The sequence below is a fragment of the Ambystoma mexicanum genome, chromosome 2p, assembly GCF_040938575.1.
Source record: "Ambystoma mexicanum isolate Mex_15411 chromosome 2p, UKY_AmexF1_1, whole genome shotgun sequence".
Classification (NCBI taxonomy): Eukaryota; Metazoa; Chordata; class Amphibia; order Caudata; family Ambystomatidae; genus Ambystoma; species Ambystoma mexicanum.
The window spans coordinates 88,366,782-88,389,075 of NC_090923.1; the positions used below are offsets into that span (position 1 = coordinate 88,366,782).

The 22,294-nt window shown below is 42.2% G+C and overlaps 1 protein-coding gene across 2 annotated transcripts in view; it reads right to left on the bottom strand.

Annotated features, from left to right (window-relative positions):
• P4HTM (prolyl 4-hydroxylase, transmembrane) overlaps positions 1–22,294 on the bottom strand; it is a 971,989-nt gene that overhangs the window by 39,033 nt on the left and 910,662 nt on the right. Inside the window, exon 9 of one of the 2 annotated variants that reach the window (XM_069643317.1) lies at positions 15,585–19,678. The exons of the other annotated variant lie outside the window; for it this stretch is intronic. Within the exon in view, the coding sequence (XP_069499418.1) occupies positions 19,461–19,678 (218 nt within the window). The 3' untranslated portion in view covers positions 15,585–19,460. Of the gene's footprint in view, positions 1–15,584; positions 19,679–22,294 lie in introns of those variants that run through there. 2 annotated transcript variants of the gene reach the window in all.

The window sequence follows — 22,294 nt, forward strand, 5'->3', positions numbered from 1 at the left end:
AATGACCACGGCCTTACTCAAAAAGTCCTCTCCCCTACACATGCTAAAGGCAGAACCCTTGACTGGATATCTGAACTTAACTGCAACATAGTCATTACTGACATCACCCCTCAACCATGGACCGACCACTATCTAATAAACTTTACTGCCACGCTTGACCTCCTCAGCCCTAAAATTATCAAAATGATACCACCACTTCCCACCAGAAGTAAAAAAGACATTACCACAGAAAAACTCATCCCCCTTCTCCTGCCCACTATCAATGGCCTGAAGGACAATACTGACCCAGACACCTTAGTAGACACCTTTAATAAAACTATGTCTCATGCTCTAGATATGATTGCACCTCCAGAACTCTGCAAAGCTAAACAAGAAGCCCACCTTAACGCTTGGTTCACCCCCCAGCTTAAAGACCTGAGAAAGCAGAAACGAAAACTCCAAACCTTTTGGCGTAACTCACCTACCGACGACAACAAAGCTAACTTAACCCAATTCTCTAAACAATACAAGTCAGAAATTATCAATACTAAAAAATGTATTCAATAACAGAATTACCAATTCCAAATCTAATACCAAGGAACTCTTTGCCATCCTCTGGGAAATGGAATCTCCCATCCAACCTACTGACACGGTCCCTAAGGACAAGATATGGTGCACTAATATCTACAATGCCCTATCAAATAAAATCTCCACCCTCCAACTTAAAATAACTAATAAAAAGGACGCCCTCTCTCCTACTGATCAACAAGCACCTCCAGTGACTGAACCTAATACTATCCCCCCTTTTAGCTTCAAACCTATCTCCATCATCGACACTGAAAAGGTTATCCTCTCACTGAAGCCTTCCAACTGCAAGGGCGACAGTTGCCCAGCTCAAATAATAAAGGACGCAGCCAGAGATTTAGCCCCATTTATCTCGAAGCTTATTAACTCCTCCTTCAAATCCAATACAGTGCCAGCTAACCTAAAAGAATCTTGGGTCCTCCCCCTTCTTAAAAAACAAACCTTCGATCCATCCATCCCGACTAACTATAGGCCTATCACCACTGTACCCTTTCTACTAAAAATTATCGATAGAGTAGCCTATCTCCAAATTCAAGATTACTTAGAAATTAACCATCTACTTGGCTCGCGCCAATCGGGCTTCCGCCCCCTTCATGGCACTGAAACAGCCTTGATAGATCTTAAAACTAAAATGGAGGAATTTAAGGATAGTGGCAAAACAGTGCTGCTGCTCCTACTGGACTTGTCAGCAGCTTTCGATCTGGTGGACCATGCAGTCTTATGCAAACACCTCAAGCTCGCTGCCAACTTCACAGGAGAAGCTATAGCATGGGTCCAATCCTTTCTAGCCAACCGGACCATGAGAGTGTGTTCCACATCCAGTTGTGTCTCACCCACCATGTACAACATTTTCACCAAGCCATTGTTCGACAAGTAGGACAGACTGGGCGTCACCTATACAAATTACGCAGATGACACCCAGATCCTCATACCCCTTTCGGGCAACTATGGAGCGGACCTGGCTTTGGTGAATAACATTTACATCCTCATTCAGGCATGGATGGCCACCCATGGCCTCTGCCTGAACGACGATAAAACTGAAATCTTGCTCCTCGGATCAGACCATAACCTTTCTAAACTCACCCCGGACTATGCCTCATTTAACATCGGCAATAACACTATTAAGGTTATGCGTGAGGTTAGAAGGTTAAAACCCTAGGTTTTTACCTCGACTTAGCTCTCACCCTCAAAAAACAAGTGAACTCCCTCGCCTCCACAACCACTTACACGTGTAAACTTATCCGTGCCGCCAAACCCTTCCTGTCCAGCGCCAGCTGCCTCACCTTGGCCAATGCCCTTGTCATGTCCAGACTGGACTATTGCAACGCCTTATATTCAGGTGCTAATAAGGCGGTCACAGATAAACTCCAAAGATTACAAAATAACGCTCTTAGAGCAGCTCTGAACATCCCACGTAGAGAGCATATCTCCAAACACCGGACCAAGGCCCACTGGCTCAAGATAAAGGACAGAATCCTCCTTAAAACCATCTCTCTCACAGCCAAATGCCTCAACAATCTAGCACCCCCCTACCTAGCTGAAAGAATCAACTGGAGACCATCTAACCGATTGACAAGATCTACCAACACCTTCTTACTTGAAGTCCCTAGATTTAAACTTACCACGGCGGGCGGATCTAGCTTCCCAGTTAGAGCTGCACAATCATGGAACACACTCCCACTTGACCTCAGACGCCCTCTACCTTACACTAGATTTAGATCTAATGCTATCAAATGGCTGCACAATAACAATTTGTAACACTTGTTAAGACAATATTCTTCTGCGTTTACCTATTTCTGATTCTATATGTACTGCCTCACCTGTATCATATGTTGTAAGTTACTACTGTTTTGTAATAGCCTGTGTCAGGCATTGTAACTAAGTTTCGAGTCTACTTGTATTGTTTCGCCCAGCTGCTCACGGGCTTGGAGCGCATTACCAAATAAATAAACAAACAAACAAACAAACCCACATGACTGTCGGCTATACACTGCAATTTAATATAATGTCATCAGAGGCTTGGTACTTCCCTGAGCTCTCTACCCAAATACCAGATGTTACTAACCGACTTCTACTATACTTTGCAGGGGGTCAACTGGGTGCATCAGTGTTATTCGGAATGTGACCCCAAGCCTAATGTCAACACAAGTTTTAGTTCTATAATTCGACACTTACTAATGAGCCAGAACCCTTCGGAATACGTTGTATCATTTGTTCATCATATTTCATTTATGAATCAAATGTTAATCATCACAGAAATGTGTTTATTACAACGATATTATTACAATTCCTGACCTGAATTTTTGTACATCCGAAATGTTGTTTATTACAACAATCTGTTGTAATGGTATGGGTGTGTTCAGGGGGTGATGTCATAGTTGGTGGTGTTTGGAATGCAGGGTTTCGAGTACTGGAGGGACAGTTGGCACTTGGATGAGAGAGGCTTCCTGGATGGGTGTGGGGAACCCAGTGTCCTACGTAAGTAATTGTGTCTTTGTGTACCTACCTATCCTACCGTGTAGTAAAGCCTTATGTTAGACATTCAGTGTGCACTACTGAATCACAGACCAGCTGCTGAGTCTAAGTTAGTTCCAGGCAAGGCTTTATTCACATATGTACAAATCTGTACATTACTCCAGTTACTCTTATTATAGTTACAGCACGCGTAGACATTGACAGGGACATGGGAAGTTATAAACATCACTAACAAAGGAGCTGACCCACCGGCCATCCATTCAACCCAGCTCAGGCCCCCAACTGACACTCGCAGAACATTCACACACAGATCCACCCAACATTCTCCTGAGCTGCATTCATGCACCAACATTCTACAGCAAGCATCCAGGCCAGTGGCAATACAAGACTACATTACAACATACCGTTCCATGAAACCTGAATGACCACAGGACAAGGGAAATTAAAGCGTATGTAACTTAACTTAAGGAGCAAGCTTCCTTTATTACACTGGCGACGAGGATTACAGTGGACGATAGGGAGGTCAAGGCTGCTGTGGGGGTGCAGCTTATCTCGGACACTGCCCCCATGAGTTTCCCCACACCCGGAAAACGAGAGAGGAAGTGGAGCACTGCCCCATTCCCAGCATGCAAAAGCAGCGCACGAGTGGCAGCCCTTTCACAGTGGGAAGAGGTGCACCGTCTCATTTCCAGTATGCCCAGTGGGAGCCCAGTCGCAACTGCCAGTTGGGGACAAAGTGCATTACTGCACACAGTGCTCCATTTTTAGCGGTTGGGTGCAGCGAACATGCGGCAGACAGTAACGAGTGCCAGTTGGTGGGTGGGGCTCTGCTCCCTGCCCCGTGGCTGTGCAGCATGGCTGGAATGGGAGACGCAGGAAAAAGTGTCCGCATTCCATGGAGACCTAATTGTCTGTCTGCGAGAGGTTTTGTCAACAAGGAGGTATGCAGTGGGCCGGTGGATGGTCACCCAGTGGATCCGTTTGCATCTCTGTTTGCGTGGCAGCGAGTGGACAGGAGTTCCTCGCCAGTGAGGGGTGGCCTACATGCCCCTACGCCGAGTTGCCCGGTGGAGTGGTGACATCACCGGAGAAGAAAGCAGCAGTCCTAGCCCACCCGAGGGGCCGTTGGTGCGTGTGTGGCCGTTGCCCTGCGCACAGCGTGTTGGAGATGATCCCTTACAGTATGGTGGCCGGAGGAGTTCTGCATTCCAGTTGGTGTCTGGTTAATGAACAGCCCTATTAGAGGGACGATGATCACGCTTTGGGAAAGTTTGTGGGTCCTGGAGGATGTGACTCTTTTTAGATACTATGGGTAGAGGTAGGTGACTATTGGGCCTGTTTTATTTTGAGTGTTTGTCCTTTTTCGTTGTGGCCCATAGCTATTGGGGTTAGGATCATTACCCAGATGGGTTGGCATTTTGTGTTGAGGCCGTTGTTAGTTTCCTGTGGTGTGTCTGTGTCATGGCCTCATCATTAGATTTGCAGGGCTTCCTGCAAGTTCCTCCAGTAAGGTTGGGAGATTATGTATTTCTGCGCAGCAATTTGAGGGGTAGATTTACTGTAGAGGAATGTTGTGGTTGTTTTTGGTAGGTTTTCTTTTTTCCTGCGATTGCCCATTTTTCCGTTGGACATGAGGGCAGAGGATTTGATTGGAAAATAGACATGACCGTGCAAAGAGCAAAGAGGAATTTTGTGCACGTTCTCACATCTGTGCATGTGTTCTTTTTGGAGAAAAAAAAGCAAGGAAAGGAAATTTTGCAGATGACGTTAACTGTATGTGTAACATGCCAGGGTTAGGCATGTATCGAGCGGAGTTCCCATCTTTTCAGTTTGGACATGAGGGTGGGGTACGTTGTTTAAAGGAAAAGTGAACTGTGCAATCAACAGTGATTGATTTGCACGTCTAACATGCAAGAGTTACGCATGTATCGATTCGCACATGCGGATGCATGGATCTTATACCCATCTTTTCCGTTGGACATGAGGGTGGGGGGGTTTTAAAAAAAAGGGGGGACGTTAGCTGGCGAATAACTAAGTTAAATGCATCTAACATGCGTTGGTTACGCGTGTTTTCCATTCTCTTCAGTGACATGAGAGTGGGGCTTATATGAAGTTAATTGTGCAGCTAAGAAAAACATAAACTGCACAAGAAATGTAGTTCTTCTATGTGGAGTTGGGTGCAGTGTGAGAGCAAGGTGTTACAATTTGCATGTAGTTATGGTGCGTTTGTGTGTTACTCAGGGGCCATCCACCCAAGAACAAGTCATTGGGCTGTGTTCGTGCTGGTAGAGAGTTCCCCAGACCCACCTCTTTTTTACAATTTGCATGTAGTTATGGTGCGTTTTGTTTAGCGTTTGCAATGTCACTGGTGTGTATGCAGGAGTGTTGCAGTGGAGTTTACCTATGAGTACGTTTCTGCTAGATAGGGAGTTGCAGAACTGTAGAGTTTACGTTTATTGGCGGAGAGGAGTGTGAGAGGTTTTCACTTTATGCGGGTGAGGGGCGCAAGTGTTGTCAAGTTTGTGTGTTGCTGGTGGTTTGAACTTTGAATCACTAAGATTGGGGGTTACCGGTGTGGTTGTGCTGGGGTCAGCAGGTACAGCAAATCTATCGTGAAAAGGTTCGTTTTGAGCAGTTTTGCCATGTTTTCGGTTTAGGAAATTAATTTGGATATTTTTGTTTGGGGTGTTTTTCTCTGTCTGTTGGTGAGGTTTTAAGGGTCGGCCGAAGAGTTGTTTTGTGCTGTGTGTTGCTCGCATGGCATGCCTGAGGCTCCGTGGGGCACCCAGGGTGGAAGGTGTTGATGCATTGGTAGACATGTTGGTTAGTTGAAGTGTTGCTAGTCACGGGTAATGGTACGTTCGGGTATGGCAGGCATGAGGTCCTGGGGGGGGCAGCTCAGGACAGGTGGCTGTGCGTTTTTCTTATTTTTGTTCTCGGTGGTTGCTTGTCAGTCCTCGGTTTGTTTAGGGGGAAGCATTGGTGCCCTTTTTCCATGTTGGTGGGTATTTCTAGATTTTTGTAATTGGTAAGGACGGAGTGGAGTGGAGTGTTAGCAGAATTATAGCTTTTAGGTGGAGTGTTAGCAGAGATACCTTTTATGTTCAGTTGTCTGGCATTTTTCGTAGTGTGTTGGTTTAGTGAAAGGATGCACCTTTTTGTTTTCCTTTGTACTTTGGCTTTTGCCCATATAGTTGGCCACTTTGTGGGGAAGGTTGGAGTGTATGTCCTATGTGCTTAGGAAATGTAGCTGTGCGGGCCATCGCTTCATTTCAAGTTTTGTAGTGTGCAATCTGTAACGTTGGGGTAAGTGTTGTAATGGCATGTGTGTGTTCATGGGGTGATGTCATAGTTGCTGGTGTTTGGAATGTGGGGTTTCTGGAGGGATGGTTGGGGCTTGGATGAGAGAGGCTTCCTGGATGGGTGTGGGGAACCCAGTGTCCTACGTTAGTACTTGTGTCTTTGTGTGCCTACCTATCCTACTTTTCCATGAACCCTTAATGACCACTGGATCAAGGACAATAAAGAGTATGTAACTTACCTTAAGGAGCAAGCTTCCTTCATTACACAATACTTGCACAATTCCTGCCTACAGTTGTTTTGACCTTCAACTTCAGGTCTTTCTCAGGGCTACTGTACCAATAACAAACTGATGATGTACTGTCAGGTGATAGGAAGAAAAGTCAGAAGTTAAGAAGAATAGATTTGTTGAAACCTAACCAGAAAGATAAGATAGGTAGCCAACAAGTGAGAATGGTAACAATTTTCTGCGGAGAGTTGGAGGTTACATGGTCTAATGAGTAAACATTGGGAAACACTAGACCCTGACCTTATAGACTATATTGACAACAAACCGAACATTTTGTATGTGAAAGCATCAACACTAAAAAATGCATTGTTGTCAAGCCCCTGGTCCCCCTCCCGGTCCTCCTCCACACCTGTGTCTTCATTTGAGCTCTCTGGGGTCTCAGACTCCTTCTTCTTGCGTGGTTTCCTTGATTCCTTGGCCTCCTTTTCCTTCTTGTGATGAAGGTAGGGGCGAACTCCTTCAGACACCACCTTGGCCTGGCGATAAACCCAAGGCTAGGGGGACCCCGAGGAGCAAGCCCCCAAAAATCAGGGAAAAAGCCTCCTTGGCACAAAAAACCCTGAGATGTTAAGAATCAAGAATGCAGCTTCCGTATGGCAAGATAGTCTTCTCCAGGTAAGGATGTAAAGTCCTGGTAATGTAGTAGTTATGCGAAGAGCTAGAAGATTTGGTTTCAAGGTTGTTGATCTTCTTGCAGAATCACAGAAATGTACTGCAATGTTCAGCAGATGGTGCAGAATAGAATTCCGGAGATCCGGAGATACAAGGGAAAGGGAGTCCAAAATTGAACAGTGGAAGCAAGGCAGTTGGTGAAGAGAGAGACTACTAAAACAGGGCAGAGCTGCAACCGCGTATAACAGAGCGGCAAAAGAGTAGGTAGGTGAATAAGACTTACCCAAACACCAGTAGAGAGCATGAACTCAGAATAATTATAGGAAAGCTCACCCACGGTGAAAACATAGGAAACAAAGTCGGCAAAGGCAAGGAAAACAAGGAGATAGACAGAGAAAATGTGATCACTAGACTACTTAGCACAGAGGTCTGGCAGCGTAAACCCAGGAAAACGGATACAACGCACAGAAGACCGGTATCCGCCCACAGTTAAGGTGGCGGCAGCCATCTTGGAAGAACACTAGAGCATAAGGATGTGAACCCAGGACACCATGTTACAGGTACTTCCACCTTTGCCAACACGTCCACGGGCGCAGCATGACAATTGTGTCCATCTTTCTTAAAACCAATTCAGATTAACAAAACATGGTTACACCAAGAGTTGTTTGGTTTCCACAAATGTGGGAATTGCAGCATGTGTGTTTATACTAATGAATGTCAAAGTTTGAGGATTAACATTAATGAAGAATTGAACATTACTGATTTCATTAACTGTAAGACAAAATATGTTGTATATGGAATCATTTGTGTGTGAAAACTAGTCTATATCGGAAATACAAGAGCTTCGTGTAAAAATTAGGGAACACATGAATGTGTTAAGAAAAAGAGATTACCACTAGTAGCACATTGACAAGAGTTTCATCGCGTAGAGGACAAAGCTGGAATAAGTAGAGCCCCAAGAGGGGGGAACAGAGAAAAGACACTAAGGAGACTAGAAGCAAAAATGATTTGCAAATATAGAACAATTTTGAGGGTTTTCAACACTGATCATGAAATGGGTCATTTTCTGAGATAAACTGAAGCGGGTAGTGTTGACTTTGATCCAAATTAACACATCATAATATGGTGTTGAATACTAAATGTGTAATAACTAATGAGCCGAGCATAAAGATGTAGCATTATTATTTCTAATGCTTACAATTCAAAGTTAGGAATTAATTGTGTGAGAATGCATTAGTTGAAGTATTTGTTTCATCGCCAGTGAAATTGGGTGCTGCATGGCTATATGATATGATATGATATATTTTATTTGTATCGCGTTCATACACAAGTGTTTCAGAGCGCAACGAGGCAAGAGAGGGGAACAAGGGAGGACAAAACAAAGAGCTTACTAGGCCAATGACATTGAGAATGCGCAAGTGCAGGGGATAGGGATGGGGGAAAGTGCAAGGGAGAGGGGAGGAGTGGAAAGTGCTGAGCAAGGGATAAAACAAAAACAACTGGTAGTGCAGCCAGCAAGATGGCAAGTGCGAGGTTAAAGTGCAGACAATGGGAGTCTGATAAGTGCAGGTAAGAGAGGAATGAGAAGGTTAATCATTTAGAACATTTGTTTTGCATGGATTGTTCAATTTTCACAGCCTAAAGGGCAACGTTTGGCGAGTTTGCTTGATTTGTAGTTCAAATTTGTTTATAGGTTGTTAGGGGCTGCGGTCTATGGTGTTGACACTGAGGCTGCCCAGTGTTTAGCTATTATGTCAAAACATCAAGTGACACCAAATGGTGATCCGCGCCCTTAATTATGAAGAAAAATATTCAAAGGTGGAGCCATTTTGATGTTTGCAAATATTGTAATTAAACAATTTGTAGTTTGTCCAGCAAAGTTAGAGGCTCTTTACTTTCACTTACAATATATTTCAACAGAAAAATTAGCATCTCATTAAATTAACTGATTTTCTTCAAAGCTAGATCCACATGATTCAAGAGAAATAAAGTTATTATTGCAAGTTTTCAGAAAATATCAATACAATTTGTTGTTCCTGATTCCACTGTGTAAAGTGTGACAGCTTAAAGTGCCTTTTTTGTATCTTTGTTACATGTTTATGGTTGTTGGATTTAGTTAAAGTTCTAGATTGGTCCCATCTTTGTTTACTCTCTCGACACATCTTTCTCCAGATTATGTGGTCTGGTTCGTCAGGAGGGTTCTTAGGTTAAATGGTTGAAGTGATTTGTTTTGTTCTAGAGAATGGCAGATTCAAGAACATCCAGTGGTCCTTGTGTCATTCCTTTTTCTTATAGGTCAGGTACTGACAGTGTCGAAGTATATACTGTTTAAGTCCTAGTATTTCCTGGTAAAGTGATCTTTCTATCAGTTTTGTTGGGTTGGTCCTTGTTTGGTGTTGGTCCTGCTCTGGCCTGTTTGCCTTGCCGTGTGCGGGGCTGGTGAGCATGCACTGGCCTGGATTTAATCAAACAAAAGGAGTATAATTAGTGATGAAGTTGTGGGATTTCAACATTAGGGCAATAACCGATTGTGTGTAATGTTTTAATGGTTACTGGTGAGTTGAGGAGCGGGTAAATGGTCAGTGACACCGTGGATTATGAACAGAACAGTTTGTTGGAATAAATTTCGACTGAAGTTTTGGAACATCATTTGTGCATTGTTTATAATGTTATAAATGCCAACAATGATGAGAGAAATGTTATGACGTAGCACGGCAATGTCTGGCGCCTTGGGATCTATTGTAAGGCTAGATAATTAAGTAATTCGAAAGATTGATACAATACAGGATGCGACAGTTTAGCGTTATGGGAATTTTATTTTCTATTTTAGAATGTAAGGACATTGTTGAAGACCCAGACGAAGGCAAATAATTACGCGAGATGCCTCTGACATAGGACACCAACGTCTGACGTCATTGGTATTACATTAAGGTTAGAATTCCAAGATGGTGACATTGTGCCATGCGGATTGCTGTATTTTCACTGCTAAGAGCGGGCGAACAAGTGTAATCACGCATTATTGATGCTGCAATCGTAAAGGAGGTGTTTGACTTTATTAAAATAATTTTCACTGATGAATCCATTTTGAAAACGTGGATTGTTAGTGTGCTTGCTGTGAGATAATGAATGCTAATTGGTGATTGTAGGTATTGATGAACGGAGAGACTACTCTGATAAATAGGAGCTAGAACAAGTAGCATGCTGGCGCAGAGTTTATAAGTAAGTAAAGTGATATTAAGATGTTATCGTTGCATGCGGTTGGATAAAAGGTTATTGTTACAACTATAATAATTTGCTAATTTGGAATAGGTGAATTCCGAAAGATAGAATAGGTAAGGATTTGAGAAAGGTACGATTCAGTAATATTAATCACAGATGGTGAATTGGAGAAATTACCAAGTAGAGGAATTGATACACTTGTAGTAAACATATGCACCACCCAATTGATTAATGGTGATGGAATCAAAGCTCCACCGGTGCATTAATAGAAAAGTGTAATGCTAATAATGAGACTGACATATGAATTTATTGATTTAAAATGGATCACCTTAAACTGCATATGCAATCGCATATGAGAATACTGATATGTTGGAATTGTCAATTAGGCTCATTGAATGTGATGATTATTCTTGGTTTCTTATACAAAATTTCATTTTCCCTTCCCCAATTGCTTTGTGAATTGTCGGTGACTTGGCATTTGGTTTGTACCAATAAATTATTGTTGATGAATGTCATTCAAAATAATTCTTTGTATGAGGATTGAGGTTGTTTGTTATTGATACAGTAGCCCGGAGGAAGACCTGATGTTGAAGGTCGAAACATGTGTAGGCGGGAATTGTACAAGTATTGTTGTAACAAACAACATTTAGGATGTACAGAAGATTCATGTCCGGAATTGTAATAATATCGTTTTAATAAACACATTTTTGTGATGATTAACATTTGATTCGTAAATGAAATATGATGAACAAATGATAAAACATATTCCGAAGGGTTCTGGCGCATTAGTAAGTGTCGAATCATAGAACTATACCTGCAATTTGCAATCACTTTTAAAAACATGACCCAAAACCAGAAATCTTTTTTAAGACATTTTATTATGATGATAAATGGTTTTTGTGAACATTCACACAATAAATAGGAACCCATAAATATAAAGTTATTCAGTGCAATGTATTCAAACGTGTATGTAAACAATCAAGGAACACAAGACGAAATGAGGCAATGCCAATGTGTGCATGCATTGTATATCAACATTGTATGGGGAGACCTCAACATATATTCAAAATGATTCTCCCACAAAAGGCGCACAATAGGAGGAACCCTTTCAAATTTAGGGCTCATGATTTCACTCCAGCACATAAGGATGGGGGCGAAGGGGGTAGAATAAACCCAGGTGGCTTTCAGTCATCTTATCACTATTCAGTGCAGGCATGTCACACTTCTTTAAAAATAACACGGAATACGCATACCAACAAAAAGTGGCAAGAGAACAATTCCAAATATGGCCCTTTTAATAGGATGTTCTGCAAAGGGTAAGAGAATGTCTAATGATGGAGGGCAAACCGTTTGGATGGAATTTGATGTAACTAAATTTTATAAAGGAACAACTGCATCCCAAAGAGTGGGGTAAAATAAGTACCTCATAGCTTTCTTAAATGATGAGTTCATCCCAGGAAATAAGATCGATTAATGTGGTGTATTGTTTGTGATATGTACATCGACGCTTTCAGAAACAATAACTACATCCCAGTGAATGCCATCGATAAACTGAGTGTGCTGTTTTTGCTATATACTTCATAGCTTTCTGAACCAATGAATACATCCGTGACTGAGATTAATAAAAAAGGGTGCTTTGCTTATGGTATGTACCTCACAACTTTCCCCAAACAACGATCGCCTCCTGTGCTTTGCTTCGCGACACGTACGTTATAGCTTTAAAAGAAAATGATGACTGCATCCCAGGAATTGAGAGCGATAAATGGGATGCAGTGCATACGATGTAACCTTCCAAAACAGTGACTGCATCCCAGTGGATGAGATCGATGTACGGGGCACTCTGCCTCTCAATACGTTTTTCATAGCTTTCCAAAAAGATGATGGCATCCCAGGAAATGAGATCGATAAAAGGGATGCATTGCTTATAATATGCCCCTCATAACCCTTCAAAACTGAAGTGCATTGCTTAAGATACATACAGCATAACTTTCCAAAACACTGACTGCATCCACTGGAATGAGATTGACAAACGTGATGCTTTGCTTATGATATTTACCTAATAGCTTTTTCGAAAGAATGACTGCATCCCAAGGAATGAAAGCGATAAACTGAATGCAATGTTTACGATATGTGCCTCATAGTTTTTTCCGAAAGGATGATTGCATCGCAGGGAATGGGAGCGAAAAACATGATGCAATTCTTACAATATGTGCCTCAGAGCTTTTCCGAAAGGATGACTTCATTCCAGGAAATGTAAGTGATAAATAGGATGTAATGCTCTCGATATGTACCTCATAACCTTACAAAACAATGACTGCATCCCCTGAGAGTTGATAAACAGGATGCAATGCTTACGATATGTGCCACATAGTTTTTCTGAAAGGATGATTGCATCCCTGGGAATGAGAGCGATAAACAGGATGCAATGCTTACGATATGTGCATCATAGCTTTCCGAAAGGATGACAGCATCCCAAGGAAAGAGAGCGATAAACAGGATGCAATGCATACGATATGTGCCTCAGAGCTTTTCTGAAAGGATGAATGCATCCCTGGGAATGAGAGCGATAAACAGGATGCAATGCATACGATATGTGCCTCAGAGCTTTTCTGAAAGGATGAATGCATCCCTGGGAATGAGAGCGATAAACAGGATGCAATGCTTACGATATGCATCATAGCTTTCCGAAAGGATGACAGCATCCCAGGGAATGAGAGCGATAAACAGGATGCAATGCATACGATATGTGCCTCAGAGCTTTCCGAAAGGATGACAGCATCCCAGGGAATGAGAGCGATAAACAGGATGCAATGCATATGATATGTGCCTTCGAGCTTTCTGAAAGGATGACTACATCCAACAGATTGAGAGCGGATTTGTGCCTCATAGTCTTCCGAAAAGATGACTGCATCCCAGGGAATGAGAGCGATAAACAGGATGTAATGCACACGATATGTGGCTCAGTGCTTTCCGAAAGGATGACTGCATGTCAGGGAATGAGAGGCATAAACCGGATGGAATGCTTAAGATATGTGCCTCACAGCTTTCCGAAAGAATGGCTGCATTCCTGGGAATGAGAGCGATAAACAGGATAGAATGCTTAAGATATGTGCCTCATAGATTTCCGAAAGAATGGCTGCATTCCAGGGAATGAGAGCATAAACAGGATGGAATGCTTAAGATATGTGCCTCATAGCTTTCCGAAAGAATGACTGTTTCCTGGATGAGTTGAAAAACCGGACGCATTGCTCATGATATATGCATAATGGCTTTTTGAAACAATGCCTGCATTCCAGGAAACCAGAATGATGGGTGTTTCTTCTAAATAAAATCATGCTCTGCTTTTTTTTGAGGAGGGGTCCCCAAGCCTGCGGATATGTAGATCTGCACGGGAGGGGTGCGTGGCTATATTAAGTACATCCAAAAAGTATGCATCTTCCATACTGAGCTCTTTCAGAGCCTTTTTGTTGACTTTGAAACCTGGGGCAAGATATCACAGAGTCACAATGAGCCTGTGTACTTTGAGCGCATTCGGCTTTCACTTTTGCATAAGTAGATTTTCAGAACAAAGTTTGTAATTGATGGTTAGTAATTAAATGCATTCCGCTTAATGAGCATATTACTAAATCCAGCCTCCGCCATCCACATCCATCAGAAATACAAGACCAGCTCCGTTCTCATCGGATTTACATATGAGCCTACATGCCGTCTTCCATGCACGGAAATTACAATGTTCTTCCCGGTCCGCTCGGAATTCTATTATATACTTACAGCTTTTATCAAAATGATTATGCATAGCATGAGTCGGACTGCTGGCACATCCTTCCACTCAGAAGTGGTGTCCTTCGTGTTGTTTACTGGTCAGCGCAAAACCCGCCCATGAAGTGTGACAAAGGCCCCAACGCAGGCAAGGAAATAAAAGGTCTGTAACTCAGGTCTAAATGACCTTCCACATGCACCTGTTTCTAAAGCAAAGTGTTGTGAAGCCCTAATACAGAACTTTATTAACATTTGTGTCTTTAAACTTTTGGTTCATTTAACAAAGATAAACAACATTTTCATCATAAACATGAGTGTTCTTTTCACCACCTAAACATATTTGTCTTAAAACTCCAAGTAAACATCACAAGCAAATAAGAACAGGCCCGTCCACTAAACCACTAACATTTTCCACACAGGCTAGAGACACATAGAATCCATCAATCCAAGAAGATTTGCACTTATTTCTTGTCACTAAGTAAGAAGAACTAAATCAAAGACGACTATCCTCATTTAATATATTTCGTGCAATAAAAATATTGTCTCTGTCATTTTGGAGTGATGTATTCACTACAAATCTACATTTCTTTGGTGTGTATTCCTCTATGTAGTTAAATAGTGGACTTTAACACAAGACATGTAATATGGGTTACATCATCAAAGTACATTTAACACACATACTTTTGTAAAATGTATAAACACAAGAGTTCGCTTATCGAAGTATCAATAGAACATAAGAGAAGTCCCTTTTAATTCCCTATAGATGTGCATGTCATCCAGCATCAGGGAATCACTCTCAGATGCTCTCTGTATTTTCTTCTTTTAAAGTGGCTCAGAAAGTCACACAATACATACATACAAGTTGCAGATAGAAATATGTAATCTGTAAAGTTTCCTAAAACAAATAGTATTTTCTTAATAAATACATTTCTTCTATTATTGCACAAAAGTGTCCATCAGAACCGTAAACAGGAACCTTTCAGAAATGTATTTCAGCCCTGAGAATAATTTACAGACTTGCATACAACTTCATTTCTTGTGGAGAAGTAACATTTAGGCGTTTCTCTTCTTCCACCCTACCTTTGCTTATTTATCCTTTTTTCATCCTGCCTTTCCCCATTATTCAGCCTTTGATATTGTCCCAAATTTGGTGGTATTCTTCCAGGATGTTTTTTGGTTTTACTTTGAAGTGAGTATTTCTTTCCTCAGGAGGTTCTCTGCAGGATTGTACCCTTTGACAAAGTTCTGCAAGGACCAAAAGTTCTAAAAATGCTACCACCAAAAGTTTGAACACTAAAAGTTCGAACCTTTGGTGGTAGCATTGCAGGTAAGTAAAAAAAAAAAAAAAAAAAAGATGACTGCAGGGGCTGCGGGGGTGTCCCCTGCAACACCCTGCTGACTATACTGCACAGTATAGTGAGCGGGGGTTGCGTGGGAAACCCCTACAGCCCCCGTAGTATGTACGTGTGTTCGCATGAGAAAGGTGCAAACTTTTGGTAGTTCGCACCTTTCTCATGCGAACGTTCCGACCGCGGCAATATCAGCTGCGGTCGAATCACGTAGATCCTTCTCTGCATTGGTGTATCACTCTAAGAATTACTTCTTTCAGCAGGCCCAATTGATTGCAAAGTTAACCAGGCAGTCATGGGCACAGGTATCTCACCCTCCCATCAAGCTGAAGCCCTCTCTTTCAACTACTAGCTGCTACATATCGACTCCAGTAGTACAATGACAGTACGAACAACTGACTGCTCCATGGCTTTTTTTGACTTCCACGGCAGTTCAGATTCTTGCAACATTTTGTCTTATTTGAGCTCCTTAGAGTCTGAAAAAAAGAGTTCTCAGTTTAAACTGTTTCACTGGCTTGCCCCTTCTGGTCTTTTATTTCTCAATGTGTGTGCAAGTTTCGCCTGCCTTTTGAGAATTTGTGACCAGTGCTTTCAAGCTTATCTGGTACCGAAGATAACCTTGAGAAGTGTGCATGCGCTCAACATAACGATATTTTAGACCCAGAAGCATAGCGGTGGGGCTGTAAACATGCGTTGTTCATCCTGTTAGCCCCACTCCCAAAATCAGAGAGATTTCTGAGGGATAATCAGTGGTGCCACTAGGTCTGATCCCTGGGGCCAACACAGCACAGTTCTAATAAGTCCATAAGACTACAGGAAGTCTGGCTGCCTGAGACTGTAATTCATTGGGGAAATATTGGGATTGGTCACAAATTCTCGGTCTGAGTTTATATCATGGAGGTCCATTCCTGACACATTTCTCCTACCAAAAGTTTAGGGCTGACGCACCCGATGGCCAATCTAGGAGGCCACATCCCTGAGCCAGGACACGTGCCAAAGCTCCTCCTCTCCAGATGTGTTTTGCTTTGCTTCCTATTCATTGACTGTGGCTCCATGGAAGGAACCTCATGGAAGAAAAGAACAATTTACTTCCTGCGTAAGGCTACTTCTTATCATGAATCCAGGCGCTCACCACAATCTGCTCTGGGCTTGTGTGGTGGTTGAATCCCCTGCATTAAGAAACTTAAAATGGAGGCAAGGCCAGTAATTGGGACATGACAAATCTCATGTTGGGAGACTGTAATCCTGGGTGGTACGTACATACGCCTTAGAGTCTTTTGAAACATTCTTCTGGGGCATCCTGCTGCGATAAGTCATTCTTTGAGTAAGGCTCCTTCCAGAGAACAGAATATATGACATGTTTGTTTAGAACATGTATGGCGTTTTCCTTTGAGGCATCACAAAGGAAGTCAGTAAATACAGGAGATCCTTTTAACTAAAAGTGTACATTGCACAGAGAGGACCTCTTCCATTTGCACTTACACACAAACAAATGCATATTGCTTGGTCCACTCCATGCAGTTTTAGTCAATTGCACTACGACGTGCCAACGTATCGCCTGCACACCTTTGTTTTTACACTTTATAGTGCAAGTTCGGTAAATGCTGGCAGCCATTTATGTATGACCATGCAGAGTTTACAATAGATTAATATGGAAACAGTCTGCTTTTCGCTGGTTTAAAAAGCAGGCGGATTCCAAAGAAATCAAAAGCATTTGTGCCAGAATAAAAATGTCATGCTGGCATAAATGTTGGCGCATTTGTATGGCAGAGAGAATGGGGATGGAGGTAATAGCAATTCCGCTCCGTACCTCCTCTCTTCTATACCAATTAATGTAAATCTAGCGTGGTGTAAAAAGCATGCGTAATAGTTTTAAGCATGCATTTTACACATGATTTTGCTTCGCCATAAGGAACATGACCCTCATAGGGATGCATTTCTTTAGTTTCAATTGAGGTAACAGAGGGAACAGCATCTTTTAATGGTAACAATACAAGACTCAGGTTTAGAGTAGTTCTTAACGGAGGGAGCTGGAGGGCCCACTGGGCACACTTCAATTCCTTATACTAATTCACTTACGTATGGCCAAAGCATGGCACACTGCAGTTCGAATCAGAGATGATCCACCTTTTATGGCCTATGTAAAAGCTGAAAAAAATCATTCCACTTATTCATTACAAGCTAAAGAATTCAACTGTAGATATGTGTTAACTACATATTCCTGTGCCAAATGTATCCCAAATGATGCATGCTTAACTTATCCTATTGCTAATCATTCTTGAACCAGATTAGCAGTCCACAACATCAAGTTCATGGCAATGAGTGAATGATTTGAAATCTGTCAGCCTCCAGAGAGGCTGATCGATGACTCCATTGGTGGTGCAAAGAAAGGCCTGTTTCTGGAGAACGCCAAGGTATCTTCGAGTCGACCCGAACGTCAACCCGATGACTGAACCTAAGCTACTCAAAAAGCATCAAAACCGTAGTTGTCAGGGTTTTCGGAAATTTGTAGCAATAAATGTGTATGTGGGTGTGTGTGTGTCTGCGAACCCCGCGCCCCCCCACTGGCTTTTTTCAGGTACAAGGTAGGTGAGTTATCAAATTATTGCCACCAGGTGTGGCTTTGTACACATAGTCTTATAGAAATCTGCTTGTATGTGGTTAACAGTTGACTAGCAAAAAGACAACTGCTCTTTTTGGAGATATTACGAGAATTTGAAATATGAACGTGCTTTTTTTTTAATCAATTTCAGTGCAGTTATAGGGTCCATATTAGCCATTGTTACCATTGTCTTATGCCAAGTGTATAGGAGCAGAGTTATAATGTTCGCGAGAATCTGATCAGTATGATGGGTGTATCACATGTCGCACAATATAAATGTCATATTTTCTGGAAAAAATATTTTGGATCAGTTTGATATACCAGCTGTTGATTGACGCAAATTAATTGATCTTGAATTCCATGAGTAGTGATGGATCCCTGTTGAATTCACCTACCGCGAGTCCCAAACTCTCTAGTTTGCTGAGAGTTCTGCTGGTGTTAGCGAAGCAACATCACATGCTTAATGGGGGCTAAGGAGGCACCTATTATTTCGTGAACCTGTGACAGTGGAAAGGTTCTTCATAAATAATCTTATGGATTTATAAAGTGGCAATGGTGGTGTTAAATGAACAGCCATGCTGTGTTCTGCATAGGTCTCTAGAAAGAAGTGAGAAATGCATAGGGCACTTTCCCTAGGCTCTCAACCAGTGGGAAGGGAAAATCCACATTTGATGTCTTGTGTCTGTGGTGCACTACAGTAACCCGGTACTGATATTTTATAGAGTTTATAACATATTTTGAGTGATGGTAAAAAACAAAGAGCAGGTCCCTTCTTAAGACGTGGTTGTCTCCAATCACCCAAAGTCAGTTTGAAACTGACTCTTGGACTTCCAGGGTTCTCTGCATTACCTGCCACTATCCCTTTTTAACAACTTTGTTGCTGTTAAAATATCTTTCAGGCCAGGATTCAGTTTACCTACTATTCACTGAATAACAGAATGTCCAGGTAAATAGCTTGCAAATTCAAAGGTGTTATCATTCATTTGTGCTGAGCAATTAACAAACACACATATGGTCACTATCTTATAAAATCCTATAGCAAAACTCTGGACAACACGTGTCCAACCCAAGCTTTCTGCTTTTCAGAAAGTGACACTGATCATGTTAGAGATATTTGCAGCCAACATCAAGTAAATGAGTTTACCATTTGCATTTCCCACTGTGGTCTGCAGTGTCGCAAAGCGACATAACTTCTTACAATCACGGTCGGTGAATGAGGTGGGAAGGGGTGAGGAACTTAATGAGGAGTGATTGCCTCACTGTGTTCAAAGTGTCATTGGGAGAAAACGACCTATAAATCCAAGTGCACGTCTTTGTAGGATTTGTCGATTGTCCACTCTGACTGAGCGTCGTTTTCCTTTTTGGCGTAGTGAGCCATCTCCTGTTGGAAACGAATCTGGCGCAACTTGTTGGGGTCCACGTTAATCCAGTTGTTAGCAATCCACTTGGTGCCTTGTGTGACCAGGCACCCGCCATGCAGGGAATATTCATCCAATTCTCCTACCCAACCTGAAAAAACAACATAGAAGCAAGTTAGTATGAAGCATGTAACAGATGATTTTCAAGACTAACCACTACCTTAAATTAATCATTCTTAGAAGTTGAGCTTCTTCTCATCACTTTGCTTCTGCTAGACCATAAACGAAGATTTACTTAGCTGTAAATACTCTATGTTTACTGGCAGTTAAGTGAACAACCAGATCATTTCCGTGGCTTCACTGGTGATACTAAAAAGAACAATGGCATCGTGGGAAGATGCAAATGCAGATCTCGTCATAGACTTCTCTTTTGCGTTAATTGCATGTTTTTAATGTTGTGAAGGACAATGCTGTGCACTAGTGAGAGCGGCCCGGTTGTGGCATCAGCACATTAGAAGGAATGTGATGCATGGGACAGGAGAGGAGGTATCTGGTGGGGCCAACAGTAGAGACTGGGAGTGGCCTCAAGCCTAATAGCATCAAGCAAGGCAATATTTAAAGAAGAGGCCTTGCCAGAGTGAGTGCGGTGCTGAAAACGGGCTGTGGAAGTCTTCATAGCAGATAAATGCGCAAGGATTGGAGGTAGGGACAGTGACTCCCAGAAGCACACCTAGTGGGGATAAGGTGGCTGTCCACACCAGGAGGATAACATGCGGTTTTGAAGGGACTCCTCAAACCAGATTAAAGCACAACATATATATTGGAGTTTGTGAGAGAATCCCTCCAATGCAGATGACAAAATCCTACCATAGTAAAGACCAGTCGATGCGAGTACAGAGGATAGAAACAGAAAAAAATACAGCTCACAAAGAACACTTAAGGTTTTAGATACAAGGGGGCAGTGGGAAGTAGTAGTAAAGAATACCACTGATCCATAACATGACTCTCCCTACATTCCTCTGAACTTAAGAATTTAGAAAGATCTCAGATTGGTGAAGGGCTCATCGAAGTTGAGTGAATTGCAGGGTCTTCTGCAGACCTTAGTGGACGGCGAGGAGGCTTGCAAAGTACTTATGGGGCAGCACAAGCTTCTGTGTCTAAGGGAGAAATGGCAGGCATCAAAACAGATGTACATACAATTCTGGCTGAAATAAAGCTCTGATGTCAGACCTTCGGATGTATGGCAGAAAAAGGACATCATTGAAAATAGGGTTGACACCCTGGAAAATAACCAGCTTTCAACCATGTCCTTGAATTGAAGCTGGAGATGAAAACGAAGACATTGGAGAAAGATGAAAGACATCTGTGTGCCTCAAGGTGTATGATACTGAAAACAAAGAATGCAGAAACAGATACTGAAAACAGAGAATGCAGAAACAACGTGCGCCTCTGATGCATTACACAGATGAAGGGGAAACATCACAGATCCTAGAGAGGAAAGTGAAGTGCATCATAGGTGCTCTACTCGAAGACGGTGCCAGAGAAATATGGCCCGACCAAATTCAGAGAAGAGGCACACCAAACTGTTCGAGATTGGTAATGGCTAAGTATCATTAGTTCAAAGACAAAGCAGAAATCCTGAACAAAACCAAAGGCCAAGATTGTGCAAACCCCTTACTGGATGGCTGACAATTGAAGGGGTTCGACATATATGGGGTTTCCCTTTTTTATTGGTTTTCGAATTCCAAAACACTATAAATGTTACAAATCTCAATTCTCAGATCCTTAAAGACCTCCAGGTTAAAACAGAACACAAAGGAGACTCTGAAGGTCAACAAACAGTGCAAGAAAAGTTCTGCAGAGCATTCTCGTAACCAGGGTTAAAGAAATAAGTCAAGGGAGCAAGGACATTCTAAACAATGAACACTGTGTCCCCAAATAAAAGCGTAACAACCACCGGATTTTGCAAAAATCAGATGAGGAGGAATGATATGAGGGCAATGCTTCGACAGAGGGGGCTTGTAATCAAACACAGAGAAGTGCAAAAAGAGACATGGGCATGGGGTTCCGGACTAAGTTATAAGGAGATGAAGTAAGTGCAAGGGGTGGCGAGTTCCTCTGTTGTGGGGGCGACTTACAAATATCACGGTGTGAAATGTTGACTAAACAAGTTGATAAGGCTAATTTTATTTAGGTGGGAGATGTTGGTTGATTCTCCATACAAACGTTCTCTGTTGGCTAGGGAGTGACTAAGAAGGGACTGTGATTCTCTTTGCTCAAGAAATGTATTTCAAGCGAGGCGAGGAATACTGATTGCATGGTAGGGGAATAGGACAGATGTACTGGGGTTTGGAAAAAAGAAAAAAGGAAGAGTGGGAATACCAAGTAAGAATAGCTTTGGAGGGTAGGCTTTCAATGATAAAAGGTTGCTTGGATGGCAAAATGCTCACGTTAATAACCATACATTACCTGAACGTGCGTTTGGCGCATTTTATTCAACAAGCATTCCAAAGAGTAAAACAATGGGTGGAAAGTCCGAGGATCGCTGTAAACTCATTTGGTCAGGGATCCGGAATTACACCGGAAGACAGGAGAGATCAAAGAGTAAAAGACGGGAAAGTGGCAGTGTTGAATTTGAACAATGCACGGATGGGTACTTCTGGTGTGATGTATAAAGGGAACAGCACTCAGAAGCTGGGGGAGGACACCTTTTTCTCAGCATCACACCAAACATACACCAGACACTATTACTTTTAGAAACCTAGAG